Raw genomic sequence first — 22,551 nt, 5'->3', positions numbered from 1 at the left:
ATGACCTCCCTCCACCTGCTGGCCACACTCTGCTTGATGCCCCCCAGGATGCAAAATATGCGGATCAGGTGGGGAGGTGGTGGTCTGAGGCTCTCTCGTTCAAGGCACAGGGGATATCGATCAAGTGATTAAATACAACTTGAAGCACCAGCAGGATCAAGCGAACAGGGGCTACTGCTGTGTTTGTGTGATAGAGGATGATGGGCTCCATGGAGCCCCAATACCGTGGCTGGCCTCATCTGACATGTGGGACCCCCGTCACTTCCATTTCTGAACTTGGCTTTGGGAAGACTGGGGGCTCAGAAGCTGCTTGGTATGGGGTGGGGGTTTTTTCCCTTCTAATTTCCTGCTCCCCGCTCTCCCGTTCCGGGGCTGAGCTGCCCTACCACGGCTGTGTTTGATCTGCCCTGCTGTTTGCTCTATCGGTTGGCAAACTTTCACCCTTCTATTTTCTTATTTTCCTGCTTTGTGGTTTTTTTTTTGGTTTTTTTTTTTTTTTCCCCCCTCTCTGGAGCAGCTACAGCTGCTGCAAATTGCCTCTCCCTCACACTGGGGGGGTGTGTGTGATCTTCTAGTTAAGAAGCATCTTTTGGGGATGGGGGACCCTGTGGTTTGGGTGCTGAATGAAGGAGAGGGCAGGGAGAGCTCAGATGGGGCTGGGAGAGGTGTCTCCTGCTTTCCTGTTCTGCCAAAAGCGCTCGGGATTTCCCACAACAGGGGAAATGGTGTTCTTTAGCCCATTCCTGGAAACCAGCCCCAGTCTGGCTGGACACAGCTCTCCTGCACGCTAACGGGAAGGGGTGCCGGCACCCCAAACAGCCCCCCTGGGGGACCGCGGTGCTGCTGGACACTGGGATACTGGGGACACTAGCGCTCCCGAGTTTGGAGCTGCTCAGACCTGCAAAGGGGAAAAGAGCCATTGCTGTTCCTGGAGGCAGTGGGGTGGGGAATAGCCGATCTGTAGGAATGGTTTTTGGTCTGGTGGGGTAGTTTTGACTCTCTGTCCGAGAAAAATTAAATTCCTGCCCACCTAGCTGGTAGATATGTATCACAGAATCGTAGAATGGTTTAGGTTGGAAGGGACGTTGAAGACCATCCAGTGCCACCCCCTGCCCTGGGCAGGGCCATCTCCCCCCAGCCCAGGTTGCTCCAAGCCCCGTCCATCCTGGCCTTGAACACCTCCACGGATGGGGCAGCCACAGCTTCTCGGGGCACCCTGCCCCAGGGGCTCACCGCCTGCACCGCCAACCATTTCTTCCCAATATCTCACCTAAATCTTCCCTCTTTTGGTTTAAAACCATTGCTCCTCGTCCTGTCACTCCTCTCCCCTATCCAGAGTCCCCCCCCAGCTCTCCTGGAGCCCCTTTAGGCACTGGAAGGGGCTCTGAGGTCTCCCCTTTTTCGCCTTCCCTCCTCCAGGCTGACCCCCCCCACCTCTCCCAGCCTGTCCTCCCAGCAGAGGGGCTCCAGGCCTCCCAGCATCTCCGGGGCCTCCTCTGGCCCCACTCCAACAGGTCCATGTCTTTCCTATGTTGGGGACTCCAGAGTTGGACACGGGACTCCAGGTGGGGTCTCCACAGAGCAGAGGGGCAGAACCCCCCCCCTCGCCCTGCTGGCCACATCCTGATGTATCTTCTGTATACTTAAATAAGTATGTGACCCTTTCAGGGCTGCTTTGCCCAACATCAGGTTGTGAATCGTTGCTTGAGGCTTTCTGTGAAATCCAAGTCTGTGAGAGCAATGCTTTGCTGAATCTGTTCTCTTACCTAAAATTAATCAAAACAAGCTTTTATCTTAGCAATGTTTTTGGGGCTCTAAATCCCTAAATGAATAGGCGTCACGTGGCAGGGGCGTTGGAACTAGATGATCTTTAAGGTCCCTTCCAACCCAAACCATTCTATGATTCTATGCGAACTGTTAAAACACAGCAGCTCCTTTACCCCGTGCGATGACACAGGCAATTTAGGGCTTTGCTTGTACACGATCAGTGATCACGGGCCTTAGGATCTGGTTGTAATCTAGCGAGGGGGATTTCAAACAAGGAGGAAGAGCCCCACATCAAGAGGTCTTTACTCAAAAGATGGCTCAGGAAGCCCAAAAAGTCTGATAGAGCCCGTGGCGGCCCGTGACTCAATGCCGGAGGATGCTCCACCCTTCCCAGTGCGTGTTTCTTTCCCGTTCCCATGCCACGGTGCTCACGGGTCCTTCACCAGCATTGAAACTCGCTGCGTTTCAGGCCGGCTCTCGTCTCTTCTGCGGTGTTTGCTCCTCGGGGCAGGGCCAGGGGGCTGTGGGCGCTCCCGCGATGCCGCAACTGAGCGCTCCTCTCTGTTATTACTCTTATCGGCGGCCGATGGCCTCTGCTCCGGCTGGGGTGTGCCAGGTTTGCTCATCCTGGTTGGCAGACGGTCTTGAGACCTGGTGCCGTGTCGGCGAACTCTTGCGTCACGTTGGTCCAGAGAGGATGCGCACCTCGGATGAGACTCATGGGTTGGGAAGGAGGACAGAGCCTGAGCCAAAAAGCCGCTCTCCATCTTCCTGCAGCCCACCTAGGTGGCATCAAAAGGTACTGACTTCTGCCGAAAAGCCGCGATACGGGGAAGATGCAAAAAGGGAAGCTCTGCCAGCCTGTGTCAAAGTTGCGGCTGCATGAAAAGTTGCTTTCATTTATTTGTTGAAGGCGAGTTTGAGACAGGGCGCACGTTGCTCACATAAAAATGCCATATTAAAGCGATCCAGCTGCCACTAACGCGGTGCCGGTGGGGTCTCCCTTGGCTGCCCGAGCCAGATGGGTTGCTGCAGTGAGTGCTCCGTCTGATTTTTGTGGCTTAAATGACAAAGCGTCGTGCCAGTGAGGAGTCAGGTTGGAGGTATTTTTGATGCGGTGCCCGAGCTGCAATCTGGAAATCTGTTTACTTCATTCCTTGCAGTCAGGGGAACGGCACTCAGAAGTATTTTCTGCTTTTTACCTGCACATGTAAGGATTTGTTGCCTAATTGCAATGGCAGATCCTATAAAGATCCTTGGCTGATGTGGTGGTTGAGCTTGTAAGTGGCTGGGTGGTTTTTTTTCTGTCTCTCCGTGCTAGTGAAGCTGCTGAGGGTTTGCACGGTGATGCTCGTCCTCAGCCAGCGATGCTCATCCCCGGCCAGCCCTTGTCCCTGCCGTACCCCAGCTCCCTTCTCCCCTTTCCCACGCTGCCGAACAGGCTTCTCCTGCACTTCCTATCCGGGGTCGATGCAATTCGTGCCTGGATTCCGGCTCCCGTCTTGCAGAAGGTGAGAGGGACCACGTCCACCATCCGTAGGTCTGCCTCGCACGTGCGCTTTTTGCTTGAGGACTCATCGCAACGCCTGTGGATGCGGGAGGCTGGATGTGTTTTTGCAGCCCACCCCGCAGGGTTGCCTGCCGTCTGCCTGCAGGCTCTCCTGGTGCTGTTCCCCCACCTTGGGAGAGCGATTATCTTTCACAAAAGAGTCGGGAAAGGCGGTAGTGCTGCGGTGATGACCCTGGAAACCCAAACCCAGGTATTTGGGGACTGGTCTGTGCATCCTCTCTCCTCCCTTCTGGTTTCCCAGACTCTGGATGCGATGGCGAAGATGCTCCACAGCGCTGGAGGTGCGGGGTGACAGCGTGGCCCCGCTGGGCTGAGACCAGACCTAGTCTTGCTCTGTCAACAAGTATTTATTTTTATTTTTATTTTTTTAGCTTTGCTGCCAGGGACGTGGCTGCTCAAATGTCTGCTCCTAACCGTGTTACTGGGGAGCGCTGGTGGCCGTAATCGAGTTCAGCGTGTCCCTGGGCTTGCTCACTCCCATACCACAAAGCGTTTAGGGAGCCCGTAAGTGTCCGATCCCTCACAAGGAATGAGATTAGCATCCTGGGCCTTAGAAAGAGAGAATTGTGTGGGTTTTTTTTTTTAAAGTCTCTCTGACCTTCTTGAAACTAGTATTTGCAGCTCCTTTGGTTGTCGTGCAGCCGGACCCTCCTCCGGATGCCTCATTGCAGTGACATGTTGTTTGCAGACTGGGAGTGTCTGGGCTCTCCGGGATAGGAATTGTCACGCTTACGTGTTGCCTGATACGGAGGAGCCTCCAGCCTTGGTCTGGGGGCGTTAGCGGAGGCTCCGGAAGGGTTTTACATCTAATCAAATTAATGGAGGAAGGGGTGGCATGAGCTGACTTGCATCACTTGCAGAAATAGCTGCCAGGCTCGTCTGATCTCCTTGCCCAGCTCCCAGGAGGCTGCAGCCACTCTGGGTCTTACAAGAAAAAGAAAAATAAATGTTCTTCCAACCTAGAAATGGAGGTGAGCGGTGGTGAGAGGGATCCAACCATGCGGCAACACTGGGAGCTTCACCCGCTGCCTCCATCCACGTGCAATCCCTAGAGCCACCATCCATGTGCTCCATCCTCCTGGGATGCTGTCAATCCGCTGTCTCATAAATCTCACGGAAAGCAGCTAACTAACAGGCCTCCCTGGAGCTACAGAAGGAAATTATTTAATTGTCTTTTATAATAGAGAAAGGGGTTGCTTGCGTGCCGCAATTAGATGTTATGAATAGGCTGATTTGTACTGGAGAAAGCCGCTTTAAATGCGAGCGCGTTGCCAGAGGCTCTGCAGAGGCTCCGTGGAGCATCGTTTTGTTTTGACATGTCAACAGTGGTGTTAATTGAGTGTGAGCCAGGCAAATAGTAAAACCTCCATGTAAATGAATGGGTCTCTCCAAGACTCAGCGGAGTCTTCGGTAGCAAGTCAGAGCGGTGCCAGGGCAGAGGGTTTACTTAGACTTCAGAAACCAGCCTGTTCTTTCAGGCTGTGCGGGCAAAGATTTTTGTTTTTCTTGGCAAGTAAATTGGCCCAAAAAATGCATTTTGATGGAGCAACAAAGATATTGAGAACGTGACAAATACTTTCATGGTATTGTAACCGTTTATTTTCTGTACGCTGAAAACGTTTAGCGATGTTAGTCTCAAAACAGCACAGGCTTCAAAGCCTCTTTAATGAAACGCCGCTCTTGTTTTCTGGGAATGTTTAGCTGTTCCTTAACCGGTTTGGTATCTCCCCCAAATTTCAGCAAAGCCCGAACCTCCTGGGGAGCAGCTGGCTGAGTACAACCCCCTGTCGTTGCATCCTTGGCCGGACAGAGCCCCGGTCTTCCTTCTAGGTGTTTCTTACAGTGGGCATTCACGATTAAAAAAAAAAAAAAATAAATGTATTTCTGACTTTGCACATCAGGGGGGTGTGAGGGACCTGAAGCCGAACTGAGTGCCCACACCCAGTCTCCCATCAGCCTCCGAGCGCTGGTTTCTGGCTCTGGTTTTGTTTTAGCTGGTGTGTTACTCCCAGCTCTGGCTATTGCTGTGGCTAGTGGAAGGAAGGAGGCGTTCTGGTGCTGGAAGGGGAAACCTGCTGCTGTGCAGACACCGAATGCGAGTGACTAAGGCTTTTGGCGGGAGCAATCCTCCTCCGAAGCCTCTTCCCTCCTTGCCAAGTCCCGATGAGCTGTGAGTGTGAGTTTTGCAAGCTGGCGAGAGAAAAAGGAAAGTGATAAAGCATGAGAAAAGACTTCCTACCAGTCTCCGCATGGTTACCGAGGGTGCTTGGAAATAAATGCAGACTTAAAAGCAAAAGATCCTCCTTTGGGCTCAGTGTAAAGGGGGAAGAAGAGCAGATGCTGTGCCCGTTCCCTTCTACGGGCGGGTAACTCTCATCTCTTGCCCTATAGCACAGGTCCCCCTCCTGCCCCCCACGCCAGAGGTTCCAGCGCTCGTGCAGCCACCCCAGGGTCACTGCACCGGCGTTTCAATGGCCGTTACACTGATTTGCAGGATGACTTGCCCGATTCCCTTTAAACTGGCTTATGTTTAGGGAACGGTAAACCCCTCCGGAGGATGCTCTCTCCTCTTTGTACAGTTGTTTTGCTTCTAACAGATGTGTTTGAGCTTCCCGGCTGCCTGCTGCGTTCCCCGAGCACGGCTGGGGAACTGCCGCTCGCGTGGGGGCTCTCGGCCAGCGGCACGCGGCTCCGTCCACGCTTCACCGTCAGCCCCCTGCTTTGGGAAGCGGCCGCCGGTCCGACGTCTGTGAGGCTCCGGTTAGTCAGAACAGCCACCGGAGACGCGTCCTGCCTGTGGTTAATGACTCTTCCAAGTCGCAGCGATGGGAGCTGTGGCACTAGTCCATCACACGCCGGTGGGAAACGGGCTGGCCGAACCGCCGGGGTGTACCGAGGGGGGGAAATGGAACCAGTGGCCACCAGAAGTGAGTCCCCCGGCTCTGGGGAGGGCAGGGAGGGATGCACAGGGGATGCCTCTGCCTTGCCGCATCCTCCCGTCTTCCCATGTACGAGGGATCTATGGCAACCCTGGCCTGAATAACAGCCGCTGGCAGGGCGAAGGGGCCGAGCAATGGCAATCAGCTGGCTTCTTTGTGCTGTTCTTTCCCCCCCTCAGTGTCTCCCGCAGGTGAGCTTTTCGCACGTCTTTAAGCCTTGACCCTGGTGGCTTCTGTGCTGCTTCATCATCCGGCAGCATCCCAGCGGAGGGCTCCGGTTGCTAATTACGATCACGCAGCCTTCCCCGCCGGCAACTTGCGGCTGTTCGAGCTTTGCTGCTGTGACAGCTCTGTACAAACCCCCAAAAAGATCATCCGGTAGTTGAAATTTCCTGAGCTGTGCATGGATTTGGTGCTTTGGGAATGAGACGATGGGGAAACCTTAGATTTAACGAAGCGCAGCTGGCGACAGCTGGCTTGCTGCAACTTTACGCCAACCAGCTACAAAGCAGGTTTGACCTTTCTGGTGTCAGCTTGAAAGAGGTCGGGGCTTTTAATGCAAATTATTTTGCTTCTTCCATGAGGTGAAGGCTAAATGTCAGGTTTGATGAACGAGCGATCTTTCACGGGGGTGGAGGGAAACTCCTGGGCACACTCCACCCCCTGCACCAACGTCACTTCCATTAAGGGGCTGAGTAACGTTTTCCAAGAAGCCAGAGACGGTAGGTTGAAGCAGTGCCGTCATCCACATGGGAATTGCGTCTGGAACAGACTTATTACTCTCTAATGAACATCGGTGACCAAATCGCCTCTTGTATTTTCTAATTGAGAGCTGGAGAAAGCAAGAGATGTGACGAGGGTGAGGGTGGAGACCCCCTCTGAGGTTGACTAGTTGCCGTCAGCACCTGCTTTCCCCATCCTGCCTTGTGATGCTGGAGGTGGCAGCGTCCCCGTGGAGGTGGCAGCGTCCCCGTGCGCGGTCCTGGGAAGGTGTGGTAGAGCTGGGAGCAACACGAAGCACCGCAGAAGCATTAAACGGTGCATTGGGATGCCTGTAGGGCAGGGAGAAGGTTTGCTTGAGGTCTCCACAAGGGTCTTCACCCTTAAGCGGCTCTGCTGCTTGCTGGAGAGAGATGCCCCGTGTGACCGAAACAGAGCAGCTTCCAGTTTGGGCGCTCGGCGGGTGTTTTGCCGTGACCCGGTACGCGGCGACTGTCGGCGCTCCTGGAATCCAGCCCTTCAGGAAGGCAAGGCTGCTCAAGGCTGTCTGCGGGCTACTTCCCCCTGCGGACCTCAAAACCTGGTGGGACGGAGGCGGGTGCTTGGGAGCTGGCCTGGGCAGGTTTCTGCCCAGCACGGGTGAGTCTCGGGCTCATCCCGGATCCAGAAGCTCTGCTGTGCGCTGCTTTCCCAGGGGGAGATCTCCAAGTGCTGCTCTCGGCCATGACCCTCAGTGGCAGCTGCAGCACCGTCCTGCAGCGCAGCACTTGGGGGGCATAAAAAAACCCTCTGGCTGGGGACGCGTTCTGGGAGCTGACCAGCTGCGGGACGTGGTTTGTGTCCCGGTTTGACGTAGAACAAACCCAGTTTTCAGTAATTTTCCATTTCAGTTAAGTCTCTTCTAACTGACTGCGCTCTCTGAAATCAAGGGTGTATTTTTTCAGGCAGCATCTGCTTCTAGCTGATGTTTATAGCGAATACCAAGGGATGGTGTGCAGAGAGGCTCCTGCTCATACTTATTCCTATAACGACCGAGGTCAGATAACTTTATTTGCCCCGTTGGGGGGTTGGAAAGCAGAGGAGCGTAGAGGGGCCGCACCTGCGGGGAGGAGTGGGCAGGAGAGGGGACCCCAAACTGACCGAGGGGGTGTTCCAGCCCATCTGCCTCATGCTCCGTATGAAGCTGAGGGGTCAAAGGGGTCAACCCTCTCCTTCAACAGGCAGTGACCGCGGAGAACGCTGTCCTCTCGTCTGCCTTTGATCCCCATCTGTACATTCCTGAATCCAGTTCCCATCTGCCGCTGAGTCCAGTCCCAGTGCCTCCCAGCGATGCGATCGTCATCCTGGGAGCTCAATATTGGTTTTATATATGGCACTATTTTCTTATTAATAATATTATCTTTTATTTTTATTGTTAGTATTTCATTATAGCTGGCGTAGGGTTTTTTTCAACTCATAAGTCTCTCTCCCTTCCCCTTTGGGAGGGGAGAGGGGTTAATAGGGAGCATCTGTTGTTCGTTTAGCGGCCAGCCCAGTCTAAACCTCAACAGTTTGCATCCACAGCTCTCCTTTGCTTTGGCCCTATATTGTGGCACCTTCATCATTCCAGACTATGAGTTTGCGTCGGGAGCAGTGGGGTGATGCACGGGGACGAGCCGACCCATCACAGGTTAGCCAGGCCTTGAGGAAGGCAGAAAACCTTAATAAAACCTTTTCCCACCTCTGTGCCGGCACTGGTGCCAGTGTGGTGCTTCCCATCCAGGAGCAGAGCTGCTGAAAGAACAGAAGTGACACAAGGAGGGAGGAAAAAAAAAATCCTCCACGTGCTCAGTGCTGCAGTGATCCCATTGACTTTGAAAATGGGTGCTTGGTTGCGTGAGGACCCGCGTTTATAGCGGCTGTTCGGCTCTGCTTTATGCCACCCCACGCAAGCCGGCGAGGTCTCACGCTGCTGCACGCTTGACAGGCTGAACTGTGAAATTTAAATTTATAGGAAAATATCCCTGAGCACCTCTCGCCCCTCTTCTTTCCATCCTGCGCCGTCGCTCTCCCCGAGGGTGGCTGCTGCGTTCGCCGGTGCGTTCCTCCGGCTCCCTTAGCAACCCGCCGGCACGCAGAGGGCGGCCGCGGCGTTGCGATATCTCCTCCCGGCTCCGCGGTGAGGAGGTGGTGTGGGAACCAGACAAGTGGTACCCGAGCTGGCAGCTATTTCCAGATCACCCCACCCCGGGGCACAGCGCTCACGTCTCGCCAAGGGGCCGGAGCAAGCTGTGACCGGGGCGTGCAGTCGGACGCTCTCCTTTGACTCATCGACCTCGATAAGTTTTGAGCTGTCTCGGACCGTGTCCCCTCTGTCTTTTTAATTGCAGGTGGCTCCATGTCCCAGCTCCAGAGCTCCTGGGAAATGCACCAGCAGAGCGTGGCGTATCTACCAGATACAGGTAAAGGATAACCCTCCTCTGCGCAGAGGAGGTTCTCCTTGGGGTTGTGTCTTTTCCTGGGAGCTTTCTCCAAGCAGCGTAAGGGATTAGGACTCCCATCTAAAGGAGCTGTGCGTCCCCAGGTGCTCCGGGGACGTCACTTGCCAGCCTTTGGGCTTTGTGCTGGAGTTTGGCAGAGCTGCGCTCCCCTGGCAGGGGGTCAGGAGGAGTCCAGCCTTTACTGAGCTCAAGCAATAGCAGTCTGGTAGACTTACAGTAAGACTTAAATTGTCGGGTTGTCCTCTTGCTTTTTTTTTTTTTAAAAAACTCTCTTTTGCTCCAGACTCGCTGTCTGGAGTTACTGAGTGACTGATAAAGAGTATTTTACATGGGACAATTCCAGCACCTGCTAAAAGCCTTCTGAAAGCAGGCCAGATCCAGGTAGACAGCAGCGCTTTGCAGTGCCTCTTGAGGAAACATTTAGCCATACTTGAAAAAAAAAAAAAAAGAAAAAAAAAAAAGAAAAAAATAGAAAAGCTCTTGAATCAGCTGAAAATTTCTCATCCTGAGATGTGCAGAGGGGGTAACTCTGCCCTTCGTATGGGGAGACTGGGGCACAGGAGCTGCTGAGAACTCGCAGGATAAGCTGAGCTCTGAAGACAGCCTGTCCCACTGAACCGCCGCGTGGGGCCATCTGATACCGCAGCCTCCGTGTGCTCTGTACCAAGATTTGGCACTGTGAAAACGTCTAACCTTTATTTTCCCAGTGCTTTTAGATACTTGGTCTTTCTAATAGCAGGCAGACTTCTCCCAGTGGATACCATGAGCCAGTCTATTAAAAGCTCCATTTTAATATTAATTTCAGCGATCTGCGTTAGGAGCACTGTTTCCTCCCTCCCTTGTTTACATCCCTGTTGAGGGTTTATTTATTTATTTTTTTTAAAAAAAAACAACGTTCACTTAACTCGGGTTTGGGATTTTTCTCGCTTACGGGAGCTGGTGTGAGTGTGCCGGTGCCGCTTCCTGTCTGTGCACGAGGGAAATTCTGCGCCAGCGTACGGGCGGCGTGACCTCTTTCCTGTGGTTTTGCAGCATCGATCTGGGTGAATTCTGGTCCCTTCGAGGCTTTCTGAAAACAAACACGAAGGAGTTGGGGGAGAAAAAAAACCTACTGATCTGGCTTTGGGATGGGCGATAGGAGTTCTCTCACTGGTGCACCACCATAAGCATGTGCTGTGGTGTGTTTAAGGCTGGGGGTATGGGAATGGGGGGGATCAGCCCTGGTTTTACTGGGGAGATAAGCAAATGTGTACGCGTACTAAGAACTAGCTAGAACCTGCTTTTTGGTGGTGTTAGTGCACAGAGCCAAAGGGAACGCAGAAGTTTCTTTGGTCAAATTGTGTTGAAGTCAAGGAAAAATACTTTATTTGCATCTAATTTGCTTTTTGTAAAGCTGTGACAGCTTTACAAAATAAATACCGGGCTTTCTCTGCTCTCCCAGACATGGAGACCATGGCTGCTAGCACATCGCTTCCCGACCCAGCCGGCGAGTTCGACAGGAACGTGCCCCGCATCTGCGGCGTCTGTGGGGACCGTGCCACTGGCTTCCACTTCAACGCCATGACCTGTGAAGGCTGCAAGGGCTTCTTCAGGTGAGTGAGGGTCCCTGGGGAGGAGGAATCTCACTCCGTAATCCTTGAGGAGCAGGCGATCCGATCCTCAGGGTGGTGCCTGGCTGCTGTTCCAGTTACCCACATCCCAACGGAGCTGGGCTGCGGCCAGCCTCGCCAGACCTGTGCCCGCCTTGCAGACAGCTGACATGCCTGCAAATCTTGATAACGGAGAGATCACAAACTACGTGGCTTGCCGTGGCACCCCGCTACGGGGAAATAGGTTGTTTTTGCCGTAGCTGGAGATCTCCATCTGTCTGGGAGCCTTGCAGAGTTCGCTGTGCTGTAGAGGCAGGAGTGTAAGAGCCTCTAGCGCACTCGGGATGGCACCTGGGGAAAAATACACCTGAAACCAGCAGTCTTTTGAAAACTAAGCTGGTAGGATGGCCACAAACTTCTTTTCTTGAAAGCAAGCTGCCCCTGATGCCTGCTCTGAAGCTCTGCACGCTTGTGTGTGGGGATGCATGGGGTCCTCTGCCCACGTGCTGGAGGAGGCGCCGAGCTCTTCCCAAAATCAGGCAGGCTTTCACTCCCAACTCTGCCTCTTAGGGGGTTTAAAGTAGCCGTAGGCTTTATATGCGGCTGTTTTGAGGCTTTTTTCCACCGTCAGATGGGGGTCTTGAGTGGCCTCAAGCTGGTCCTCAGCAAGGCAGAAGCATCTCCGAAAGCTGCCGGGGTCTCTGAGGCTGGAGAGTTTGTGGATATTCGTTAGCGGCTCGGTTTTTACCCCCGCGTCTGTCGAGGCGATGCTCCCCTACAGACGGCGCTGAACCGTTCACGTGGGAGTTGAGATCGCTTGCACCAAGTGAATGACTAAGCGCTGGTGAAACGAAGCAAGATAATGACTGGCGTGGGACTGGCTGGGAAAAGCCTTGCTCAAGTATTTTGCACTGTAATGAGATGGTGGCACAGGTGGCTGTGGGATTGCAAACACCAGAGCGCACAGCTTTACGCCACGAGCTGGGGCTCTTACAGCAACCAGAGCTTGAACTTTCGCAGTGAAGTCGTAACTCCTCCTCTGGCAGGAATTTCGGGGCTAGATGGGGGTTTTCACATACCACAGTCCCGCAGTCTGTTTTCGAACGGGGCGGCTTCGAAGCTCGGCCAACCTGAGCGACAACATTTTCCCCAATTGCTGCCGCTAAATGAGTAACTCTTCTTTCAGGTGCTCTCCTCCGTGCTCTGGTCTGGTGTCTCTCACCTTCCCCATCCCCGTTGTGGCCACAGAGGCAACGGTCTGGCTTTTGACCTCTGAAATGGCCAGTGCTGCTCGATAAACCCTTCTTGGGTGCCATGTGGCTCTTGCACTAATGTTTCCCCATCTCTCTTGTCACACCGTTGTAATCGTGCAAGACGTAGAACGGTGACAGTATTTCTGAACAGACATCTTAATGATGTGAAAAGCTCTCATCTTCAGCTCGCCCTTCATGCCCCATATAAAGCCTTTATTTTCAATTTAAGGTTCTTTACTGCTTTTTTTTATCCTGCTTTCCAGGCACGTTCTCCCCAAGCTAGGTCTTGGTGTGTTCCCTCTTGCTTACACAGGTTTGTTTATGTGCCATTTTCAATCACAGAATTAATTAATGCTCACTGCTGCCACAGTATCTAAGTGCTTTCTGCATTAAGATATAGCAGCGCTGCCATGGAAGAGCCCGAAACCCCCAAACTCTCCTAGAAAAGCTCTTCATCCCTTTGCCAGCACCTTGGGTTTTATAAAGGGCTGTGCTTGTACTCGCTGGTTTTCAACTTCCAGTTTGTGCTCCCTGAGCAGGTTTTTTTGGGAAAAAAAAAAAAATAAAAATCACTGCACAGGTATGAGTTTAGGGTGATGATTATACTTACCTGGGAGGTCGGACTCGCCAGCCTTGGCTGGAAGGAGCTAAAAGAGGGTTGAGTGGCTGTGAATACTGACCTGCAGCAGCAAAACCTTGGGAAGGTTTCGGGGCTTTTTCTGAGTGCTCATGGGTGATAGATGTGACTTTGTCTCCTCTGTGGGCTGAGCTCAGACTGGTCCCTGCGTACCCGGTGCACTGTAGGAGAGGGATGGAGCAAAATGCAGCCTGAGCCTTGGCTCACTGCAGGGGCTGTAGAACTGCCGGAGGACCTCCTGGTGGATCTCACCTGCCTCGGGGAACTGCCGGAGGACCTCCTGGTGGATCTCACCTGCCTCGGGGAACTGCCAGAGGACCTCCTGGTGGATCTCACCTGCCTCGGGGAACTGCCAGAGGACCTCCTGGTGGATCTCACCTGCCTCGGGGACATACCTGTGTGACACGATTCCCCCGTGTGAAGTCCCCCCCAGGAGGTACTGGGTTTAATGGCTCTATAAAGGGCATTGGGAATTTATTGGCACCTCTGGGTGCTCGGACCTGCACGTAACCTGCAGCACAAACAGGCGTGAGGCAACCTTTGCCCGCTGGCTTCCAAGTCCACTGTTTACTAATGATGCCAACGGCAACAGTAGCCTTTTATTGGGCTCTGCTGTTTGCTTGGGAGCTCTTGAAAAGGGGCTAAGCCGGAGTGATTTATTCTGCTGTGACTTGGCTGAAGCATCCACGGTTTGTCTGGCAGCTTCTACAGTCCCAGTTTTCCCCCGGTGCAGTGACACTGGGCGTTAATAGCAGAGCTGCTTGGAAAGGCTCTGGGTATTTCAAAACCTCTGAAGTCCCCACCCATCCTGTCTGCATCACTGCATCTCCCACTCCTGCAATCCTCCCCGCTTCTTCGCCGTGCTCTACGCGAAACTTCTAAAATAAATCCATCCCTTCCTCCTAGGAGTATCTCGAGATATTTCAGGACAAGGTGCAGTTGTCTGGAGGGTTTCTGGGGTCAAAAGTGGGGTTGGAGCTGGCAGGATTTGGGGGAGAAGATGCAAAACGGGTACCGGAGAGCTGCAGCTCTACTCCCGGCGTTGACTTGGCGTTGGTGTACCTGTTCCCTGGGCGGCTGTGTAAGTGTAACAGGGGAGAAATTGGGGATTATCCTACCCCAAAGGGCTTGTGATGGCTGCACGAGGTGGTTCTGCTGCAGCCTTAGGGCCAAAATGACTCCTGGTGTATGAGCCATGTGGTGGGCGACGGACAGGACGTGCCGGGAAGGCCACAGCGGGGTTTGGTTATGAGTAGGGTAGTTTTCAGGAAACAGTATTTCACAGGTTCTGCAAATATGACGGTTGTGTGTATCGAAAGCTGATTTTGCTAATAAAACAAAACCTCAGAAAGAGTTACTTGGAAGATCAATCCTGTCTGGTAAAGGGGAAAGACCGAGCACAGCACTGCCACGTGGTGCAGGTCTGGTCCCGGCTTTGCCCTGCCTCCGGTGGGGGCTCTCGGGCTGCAATTCACCATCTGGCTGATACGTAACTTCACTTTTCTGATAAATGCCCTCAACTTAGGAAGGACACGGAGCTGTTGGAGCGGGGCCAGAGGAGGCCACGGAGATGCTGGGAGGGCTGGAGCCCCTCTGCTGGGAGGACAGGCTGGGAGAGTTGGGGGGGTTCAGCCTGGAGAAGAGAAGGCGAAAAAGGGGAGAGCTCAGAGCCCCTTCCAGTGCCTAAAGGGGCTCCAGGAGAGTGGGGGGGGACTCTGGATCAGGGAGGGGAGCCGTGGGACGAGGGGGAACGGTTTGACACTGAAAAAGAGGAGTTTGAGATGAGATCTGAGGCACAAATTGTTGAGTGTGAGGGTGGTGATCCCCTGGGGCAGGTTGCCCCGAGAAGCTGTGGCTGCCCCATCCCTGGAGGTGTTCAAGGCCAGGTTGGACGGGGCTTGGAGCAACCTGGGCTGGTGGGAGGTGTCCCTGCCCAGGGCAGGGGGGAGACTGGATGGGCTTCAAGGTCCCTCCCAGCCCAAACCCTTCTGTGATAACCTTAAAGCCATGTCATAGAGGCGCTGGGGTTTGCTGTATGCTCGGTGGGACCATTGGGCATATATCTACCACGGATAGAGCTTGACTGCTGCAGTCGGGGGGTGGTTAATGACCAGGTTTCCTGGTTTGCGGAGCTGGAGTTAGGCAAATCACAGTCCTGGCTGCAACTGGAACGTTCCCTAGATCTGTTGGGCGAGACAAAGCCAAGACGGTCTTTTTCTGCCCCTGTGAGATGGGCATCCCGGGAGGAGCGGTGAGCGACGGCCGTCGCCCCTCCGTGCACGGCAGCCCGTGCTTCGCAATACTCAATTTGCGCGTGGCAAGTGATTACGTTGGGGAGCACGTCTGGGGATGCTGTCCCCGTTTTCCCCAGCCACCCCGACCTCGGAGCGCATCGCTCCCCGCTCGGCAAACCCCGGCTTCCCCCGCTGCTGGCCGTGGCCCTGTTTACTCTCACCCGCGGACTGGGTTTGCGCAGGGAGGGATCTCGTTATTTTTAAAATTCGGCAGCCTGCCTGGGACACGGATCTTAAATGAGCCTTGAAATGGCTAGTTCTGGAGCTTTATAAAAATACACCGGAGCCAGACGGCGTGTGCTCCCGCTGTGGGGTGGACGGCTGCTCCTCTGCGTTGCTGGTGTAACTGGGGGGGGGGGGGGAGCCCTCGTAGCCAAGAGCCACCGACCCTTGGGGCAGAGAAGCGGCTTCTTAGAAAAACCCTCTATTGTGCCCAGCCGCCCTGTAGTCGAATAAACTGCAATTTTCATACCAAACCCGTAATGTTGGCTTGCCCTCGCGCACAGGACATCTTTCCCTGCCCGAGGCCCTCGTGGTTCTCTGGCTTGTTTGTGCATTCCCCAGCTTTGCCCTGGGCTGCTGGGTCGGGACGGGGGGGAAGTCGGGACGGGGAAAGATGAGCCGCCTGCCCTGCCCCGTGTGCTCGGAAACGGAGTCGCTCACTAAAACTGGGAGATTCGGGGGTGTTAAGTTGCAAATCCTGCTTTGCCCCTGCGCTGAGCAACATAGGAAGTTCCATCTTAACATGAGGAGGAACTTCTTTACTTTGAGGGCGGCAGAGCACTGGCACAGGCTGCCCGGAGAGGTGGGGGAGTCTCCCCCTCTGGAGCCATCCCAAACCCGCCTGGACGCCGTCCTGTGCCACTGCTGGAGGTGCCCCTGCTCTGGCGGGGGGGGTGGACTGGATGATCTCCAGAGGTCCCCTCCCACCCTGACCATTCTGTGAGTCTGTGATTTGCTCCCCATTCCTGGGGGAGTAAAGGTCCTGCTGGTCTTGGTGGAAGTGGGGAAACCCAGAGAAAAGTGATCAACCGAAGAGCCAGTTGCTGGGCGAAACAGGAATTTCTTCGTGTAAGGCAGGTTACGGAGGGCTCTGCCACCCGCCTCTCCTGTATTAATTTTCCTAAATGCATTTATTCATCTGTGAGGTGAAGGGAGAGTAAAGCCTCTTTGTTTACATCTCCCTTTCTAAAATAGCCTCTAATTGCATGCTACGTGCCGCTCGGGTCTGCAGCCCGAGAACATATTTTATATTTATACCCTATAAGCGCGGGCTTGGTGCCGTTCCTGGGCTGGAGGGGCCCCTCTGCCGTCGCCCTCCGCCTGCGCTCGCCCGTTCGGCGCGGCCACGTCGTTTTCCCGCGCAGCACTGGGGTCACACACCATCAGCTCAGCTTCGCCGAGGGGTTTTATTATTAGAAGAGCGACTCTTTCTAGCAGGAGACCCTTCGTGCCGGTGCTGAAATAACAGCGTTGACTTGGTGGCAGATTTCTGGCTGTTATGCCTGAATTGCACCTCTTCTCTGCTGCATTTACCTCTGAACATCCTTGCTTTGATTTTTCCAGCCCGGAGGTCCCCTGGGCTTGGTTTCCCTCCGTGTCTTCGTTTAAAACGAGCGGCACCTTTAGAAATAGTCGGAGATCCAGAGAGAAGCTTCGCTCGCTGGTGGCAGATCCTCGAGCAACTTTCTCCCAAAGCAAAGACGCGGCGTCTCCGAAACGCGGAGGAGAAACCGCCTTTGATGGAGGGGCTCAGCTATGCCTGCAATGTGTCATTAGTGGATATCGCGCAGGATGGCCCCGCGGAAAGGCGAGTTGTCGCTGGGAGCTCTGGCTTTGACCCTTTGTACTTGGAAGATTTACAGGCGCGATTGCAGCCGGGGAGTAACGTGGCGCGGTGTGGTTTTGGTGGAAAAGAGGGTCATTATGTTAAGTGTTGTTTCCCTTGTATCCTGCAGTGAGATTTCATTCTCCTGCACACACAAACATGCACTCCAGCCAGTTATTCTAGCAAAGCCAGGCTTTAAAGGTTGGTAAATGTTTAATAACACGTGCCGCTTTGGTACATGCCGGCCTCCACTCTCGTTTCTTCTGCTGCTGGTGGGGGTTTCTCTACAATCCTTCCACCCTTCTTTTGGCCTTCAAAACCCGAAAGCTGTTTAACCTGTGGTTGAACCCCTGGGCTGTGTCCTTGTAAGAAGTTCTCCTTTTCCGTGCTGTCCAGCAATGCCCAAACCTCTTAAGATCAAACCTGTAGATGCACCCAACCAGGTACGGCTTCTCCAACGTATTCTTCAGGAACGACCAGCTGAGCTGAGCAGAGTAAGGTCAGAGTTGTTTCCAGCATCCTCTTCACAATCTCTCCCCAGCAATTTGCTGTCTGGAGAGCTGGATTTGTGCTTGCATCTCCTCCCGATGCTTAGAGCAGCCTCTTGCACAGTCAAAAACGGTGTTGGTTTGACCTAAAACATTTCTTTTGCCCCGTTCCTCTCCAGGAGAAGCATGAAGAGGAAAGCCATGTTCACGTGTCCCTTCAACGGTGACTGCAAAATCACCAAGGACAACCGGCGGCACTGCCAGGCGTGTCGGCTGAAGCGCTGCGTGGGACATCGGCCTGATGAAAGGGTGTGAGTATGCGGACACGCGTCCCGTGGGGAACGGCCCGGCTTCGCGCTGGGATGGCCTTTTCCTTCTCAATTAACGTGCGGTGCAGAAGGCAGGCGTGCAAGTGTAAAACCCGAGAGCCCTACAAGGACTCCCTGCAAAGGGCAGGGGATGTGGTGGGTAATGATTGCGAGGAGCTCGTTTAATGATTGAGGCTGGTCCTGTGGTGGTTGGCCATCTGGGGAGTGGCTTTTATCAGAGGCAAGTCGCCTTTGCTGGCTCTTGGGGTGAATCGGCTTCATGAGAGCATCCGGAGCTGTTTCTGATTAACTCCTGGTTACATTGAGTGAACTCACTCCCATCCTGCCCGTGCAAAGCCGTCGTCCTCTCCAACGTGTTTTTGCATGCTCCTCGCTGTATCCCAGAATCCCGGACTGGTGGGGGCTGGAAGGGCCCTCTGGAGCTCCCCCATCCCACCCCCCGCCAGAGCAGGGGCACCTCCAGCAGTGTGCCACTGCTCTGCCGCCCTCACAGCAGAGAAGGTCCTCCTCAGGTGGAGATGGAACTGCTGATGGTCACCTTTGTGCCGTTCCCTCTTGTCCTGTCACTGGGCACCACTGGAACCAGACTGTCCCCATCCCCCTGGCACCCTCCCTTTGGGGATTGATGAGCATTGATGAGATCCCCCCTCAGTCTTCTCTTCTCCAGACTGAACAGCCCCACGTCCCTCAGCCTTTCTTCGTAAGAAAGATGCTCCAATCCCCTCATCAGCGTTGATGAGATGCCCTCTCAGCCTTCTCCTCTCCGGCTGAACAGCCCCGGGGCTCTCAGCCTTTCCTCATCAGAAAGACGCTCCGGTCCCTGAGCATCTCCACAGCCTCTGCCGGACCCTCTCCAGCAGTTCCCTGTCCTTCTTGACCCGGGGAGCCCCGAACTGGACACAGTACTCCAGATGTGGCCTCCCCAGGGCAGAGCAGAGGGGGAGGATGACCTCCCTCCACCTGCTGGCCACACTCTTCTTAACGCACCCCTGGAGACCATTGGCCCTCTTGGCCACCAGGGCACATTGCTGGCTCCTGGGCAACTTGTTGTCCCCCAGGACTCCCAGGTCCCTCTCTCAGAGCTGCTCTCCAGCAGGTCACCCCCTAACCCGTACCGGTGCAGGGGGTTATTCCTTCCCCAGTGCTGGACCCTACATCCAAACAGGGAGAGCTGAATGAGCTTCACCATAGCGACAATAATTTCCGTTAGCATGGAACTGGCTTGCGTTTTGCTCTGCGACACCTCTTGGGCTTTGATTTTTGGGGGGGGAGAGGGGACACCCTTATTCTTGCAGCGCGGGTCCGTCTGACCAGCCACGTGCACAGCAGAGACTTAAGTAAATAGCAGAGGGAAGCAAAGTAGTTTTTAACCCAATCCAAACACGCTAATGTTGTCCAAATATTTATTTTCTTCAACTATATTTATAGATAAGCAGCTTTTAAAAATAAAATCTGTTTGACACACTTCCTCCTACATACACATGCTTTCCACCTCCAAAGTCTTCAGGAGAAGGCTGGCGTTCGCGTAGCGTTCAAACCAAAATAACAGCCTTCTGCTAGGAGACATCGCAAACAGGACGTCACGTCCTATGATTGATGGACCTGAAAATTTGGAAAATGGCAGCGGCGCTCGTTTCCTTACGTGGCGAGCAGAGAACAACCAGCGTTCAATGTCACCGGGTGCTACCAAAGCACCTGGGTCCTCCAGAAAACCAGAACCGGCAAGTGTTTGCAGGAAAAAATGCCTAAATTTCTAATTGTCCCAAAGATCAAGCAGATCCCTGATGAAGAGAAGATCCCTGGATCTTATTCTTTTAAACTAGCATCCGTGTGCCACAAAGAGGGAGAAAAAGACCCTATAATACACCCTACGTACCCACGTTTTGGGTGAGTACGAGCATGTGTGAGCCCGTGGTAGCCGGTCGGTGCGGTCCATTTGGCGTAGCCGTTGCTAACGAGGGAAATGTGTTGACTCGCACCGGTTAATTACCCAGGAAGGGCCGGAAAATTCAGCGGCAGCGATGCGCGGGGTGTTTGCACCCCAGCCGGGGTCAGGTCCCAGGGCTGTGCACGCTCTCCCCAGGAGTTAACTTGTAAGCGACCCCGTTAGCAAACTGTTACTGGATTAACAAAACCTAACCTAAGGAGACTAAAAATAGCCGTCCTGTGGACTTTGCTGCTGGTTAAATGAAGGGGAACATGGTGTGCTGCTGTTATTTTTAGGTCAAATCAGGGATCTTAAAGCTCTTGAGGGGGGTTTGTGTCTTCTCCAGGCTGTCGTTGAAGGTGCTGAGGAGCCCCACGGGCAAGGCTGGGCCAGTTTAACCCCACCGCCGATGGGATCTGAGTCGGAAACAGAAATGAGGGAGTGAGATGGGGATACAGAGGAGGAGGAAGAGGGCAGACCCCGGCAGACCTTGTGCCGACGTTAATTTGGGGTCTGGTGCGGGCTGACTCTTCTCCATCCCCGGAGCATGGGGTGGTTGGATGTCCTGGATGACTTTAGACGTCGTGTCCAGCCCCAAAGCACGCAAGGCTGAGACCTGCGGCAGCGCGGCTGTGCTGAGGGTCCCTTCCCCGGCACACGGTCCAGGTGTGGTCCACGAACCTGTGGACCAAACGCTGCGGTGATGGGCTGGAGGTACCAGCGCTCGCCAGGGAGTCACGACAGGGAAGGGACTGCGTGTGTTGAAACTCATTCGGAGCAAAAGCCCTGAGCCGCCGGTGCTCCCCAGGGAGCTGGGGACAGCATCGGGGCGGCCACCGTCCCATAGAAGTGACCAAGGAGGGGAGGAGGTGGAAGCTGGAGGGCAGCCGAGGTTACGGCCGTAAGGCTGGAGCAGGATTTATAGCCCCGCCGCCAGCGCCTGGGTTCACCCCAAACTGTCCGCAGCCAACGTTAGCAAATAGTTGTGGTTTTCCGCCTGTCTTATCTGCGCAGGGTAAAGCGCAGGGCAAGCTTGCGGGGCTGCAGGGTGGGCGATCGGCGGAGGAGAAATCCACTTCGCAGCCTGTTTGGGAACGCTCCTTTTGCCGCTCTCCGGAGCGGTTTCCCTTCGGATGGCTCCGAGGAGGGCACATCTCCTGGCTAGGGATGCCTCGGCTGTCCTGTCCGCTCACCGCTGGCTTTTCCTATGATGATGCTTAGCATGAACGTACTTTAAAGCAGGGCAAAGGGTTCGTTGCTGGACTATCCTGCCTGCTTCGGCAGGATAATGCTGAAGTTACCCTTTCTGCCCTGCAAAATTGCCTTGTGCCAACTGCCTGGAGCTCAGGAAGGGACATCTGTCCCTCGGGGCCGTGATGGCCAAAGCACGGGGCGTTAGATGGACCCGGGCTCTGTCAGCCACCCATAACTTTTGGGTGATTTTACCTCTCAGCGTCTCTGCCCCTTCTCCCCCAACCTTTAACAGCTCCCCAGTGTTCGCAGCGTATTCACGCAGGGATGGGGGACATCTTGCGCGGTTTAAAGGTGTTGCTGCAAAGTAGGAAGAGAAATTACGCGTCACCAAATCGAGCGGCCGGAGGGACCCACGGGCTCCCCGGGGCTGCAGTGATCTCACGGCGTTGAATTTATTCTCTTCCCACCTCCTTAGTTGCTGCTGGGGAATTTTTTAGTGCTTGTCGCGGTGCCAGTCAGCCGGGAATCAGTGAATCTCCTTGGGAAGGTCCCCAGCCGTGTCCTGGGGCGGTTTGTCCCTCTGCAGCCGAGTTCTCAGACACAGGTGAAGGTGGTAGCAGCTAAACTCCCTCCCCAGTGCCGCAGCAAGGTCTAGAGCTTGCCTGGGGTCAGCGCCCCATGGATCTTCTCTCCCCTTTTCCAAGGAAAAGGCTTGCCGGGATCTGGTCATAGTCACGAGCAGCTGATGCTCAGCATCCTTGCCACGAGGCTCCATTTATGATCTCAGTGCTGAAAATCCCCAAAGGGGAGGAGGAAAAAAAACAAACCAACACACAAACCATCATCTCGGAGCCAGGGAGAGGAGCAGAAACTGGAAGGAGATTGTGCAGAGAGAGGGGAATTTCCCAAATCTGTCAGGAGAGGAGCGGAGATGCTCGGGGGAGCCGGCAGCGCGAGGGCAGCAGCAGCCGGCGGGGTTACGGTTGTTTAGGGTGGGACTGTGAGACGAGGGCGAGCAAGGAGGGAGGGAAGTGGCCTTTCCAGCTCTCCTCCGCTTCCCAGAATAGGCGGTGATACTCAAAGCCAAAAAAAGTCCCCGCTGCCCCAAACGTGGAATGTGTTATTCCCCGGCCCAGGAGCTGCTGCAGGGAGACGTTGTGCAATGCCGGCCTCTGGGACGCACGCTGACACCGGCGACTGGCCGAGAGGCGAAGCAGGAGCACGAGAGGAAGGGAAGAGTTGTGGCCATCCAGGAAAACGTCACTCGGCGGCGGGCAGCGTTGGCAGGCTGGCCGGGAAGCGTCTCTGCTCCCCACGGGCTCAAAGCACATGCTATAAACATCCAGCGTCCTCTGTAATTACAGCAGGCTTGGAAGCCGGCAGGGGCTGAGCATCTGGAAAGCCCTCTCTGAAATCTGTGCGAGCCTGGCTTCGGTGAGCCGTGTCGCAGCTGCGTCGGAGAGACACGACCTCCTCGGCGGAAGGAAAGCAGTAGCAGGGGGAGGAACCGCAGATGCTGTCGCTGGTGGGACTTGC

The 22,551-nt window shown here is 54.6% G+C and overlaps 1 protein-coding gene across 1 annotated transcript in view; it reads left to right on the top strand.

Moving 5' to 3' along the window:
• Nucleotides 1-9,373: 9,373 nt before the first annotated feature.
• The window catches only part of LOC104293549 (vitamin D3 receptor-like), a 21,615-nt gene continuing 8,437 nt past the window's right edge, over nucleotides 9,374-22,551 (top strand). The window contains 4 exon segments of the mRNA XM_009893061.1: nucleotides 9,374-9,437; nucleotides 10,918-11,068; nucleotides 17,745-17,853; nucleotides 17,855-17,876. Coding sequence (XP_009891363.1) covers nucleotides 9,374-9,437; nucleotides 10,918-11,068; nucleotides 17,745-17,853; nucleotides 17,855-17,876 — 346 coding nt within the window.

Source organism: Charadrius vociferus, unplaced genomic scaffold, assembly GCF_000708025.1.
Source record: "Charadrius vociferus isolate BGI_N301 unplaced genomic scaffold, ASM70802v2 scaffold2109, whole genome shotgun sequence".
In the NCBI taxonomy this organism is placed as follows: Eukaryota; Metazoa; Chordata; class Aves; order Charadriiformes; family Charadriidae; genus Charadrius; species Charadrius vociferus.
Note: the sequence above shows the minus strand (reverse complement) of the source record. Positions and strands in the feature narration are given on the sequence as shown.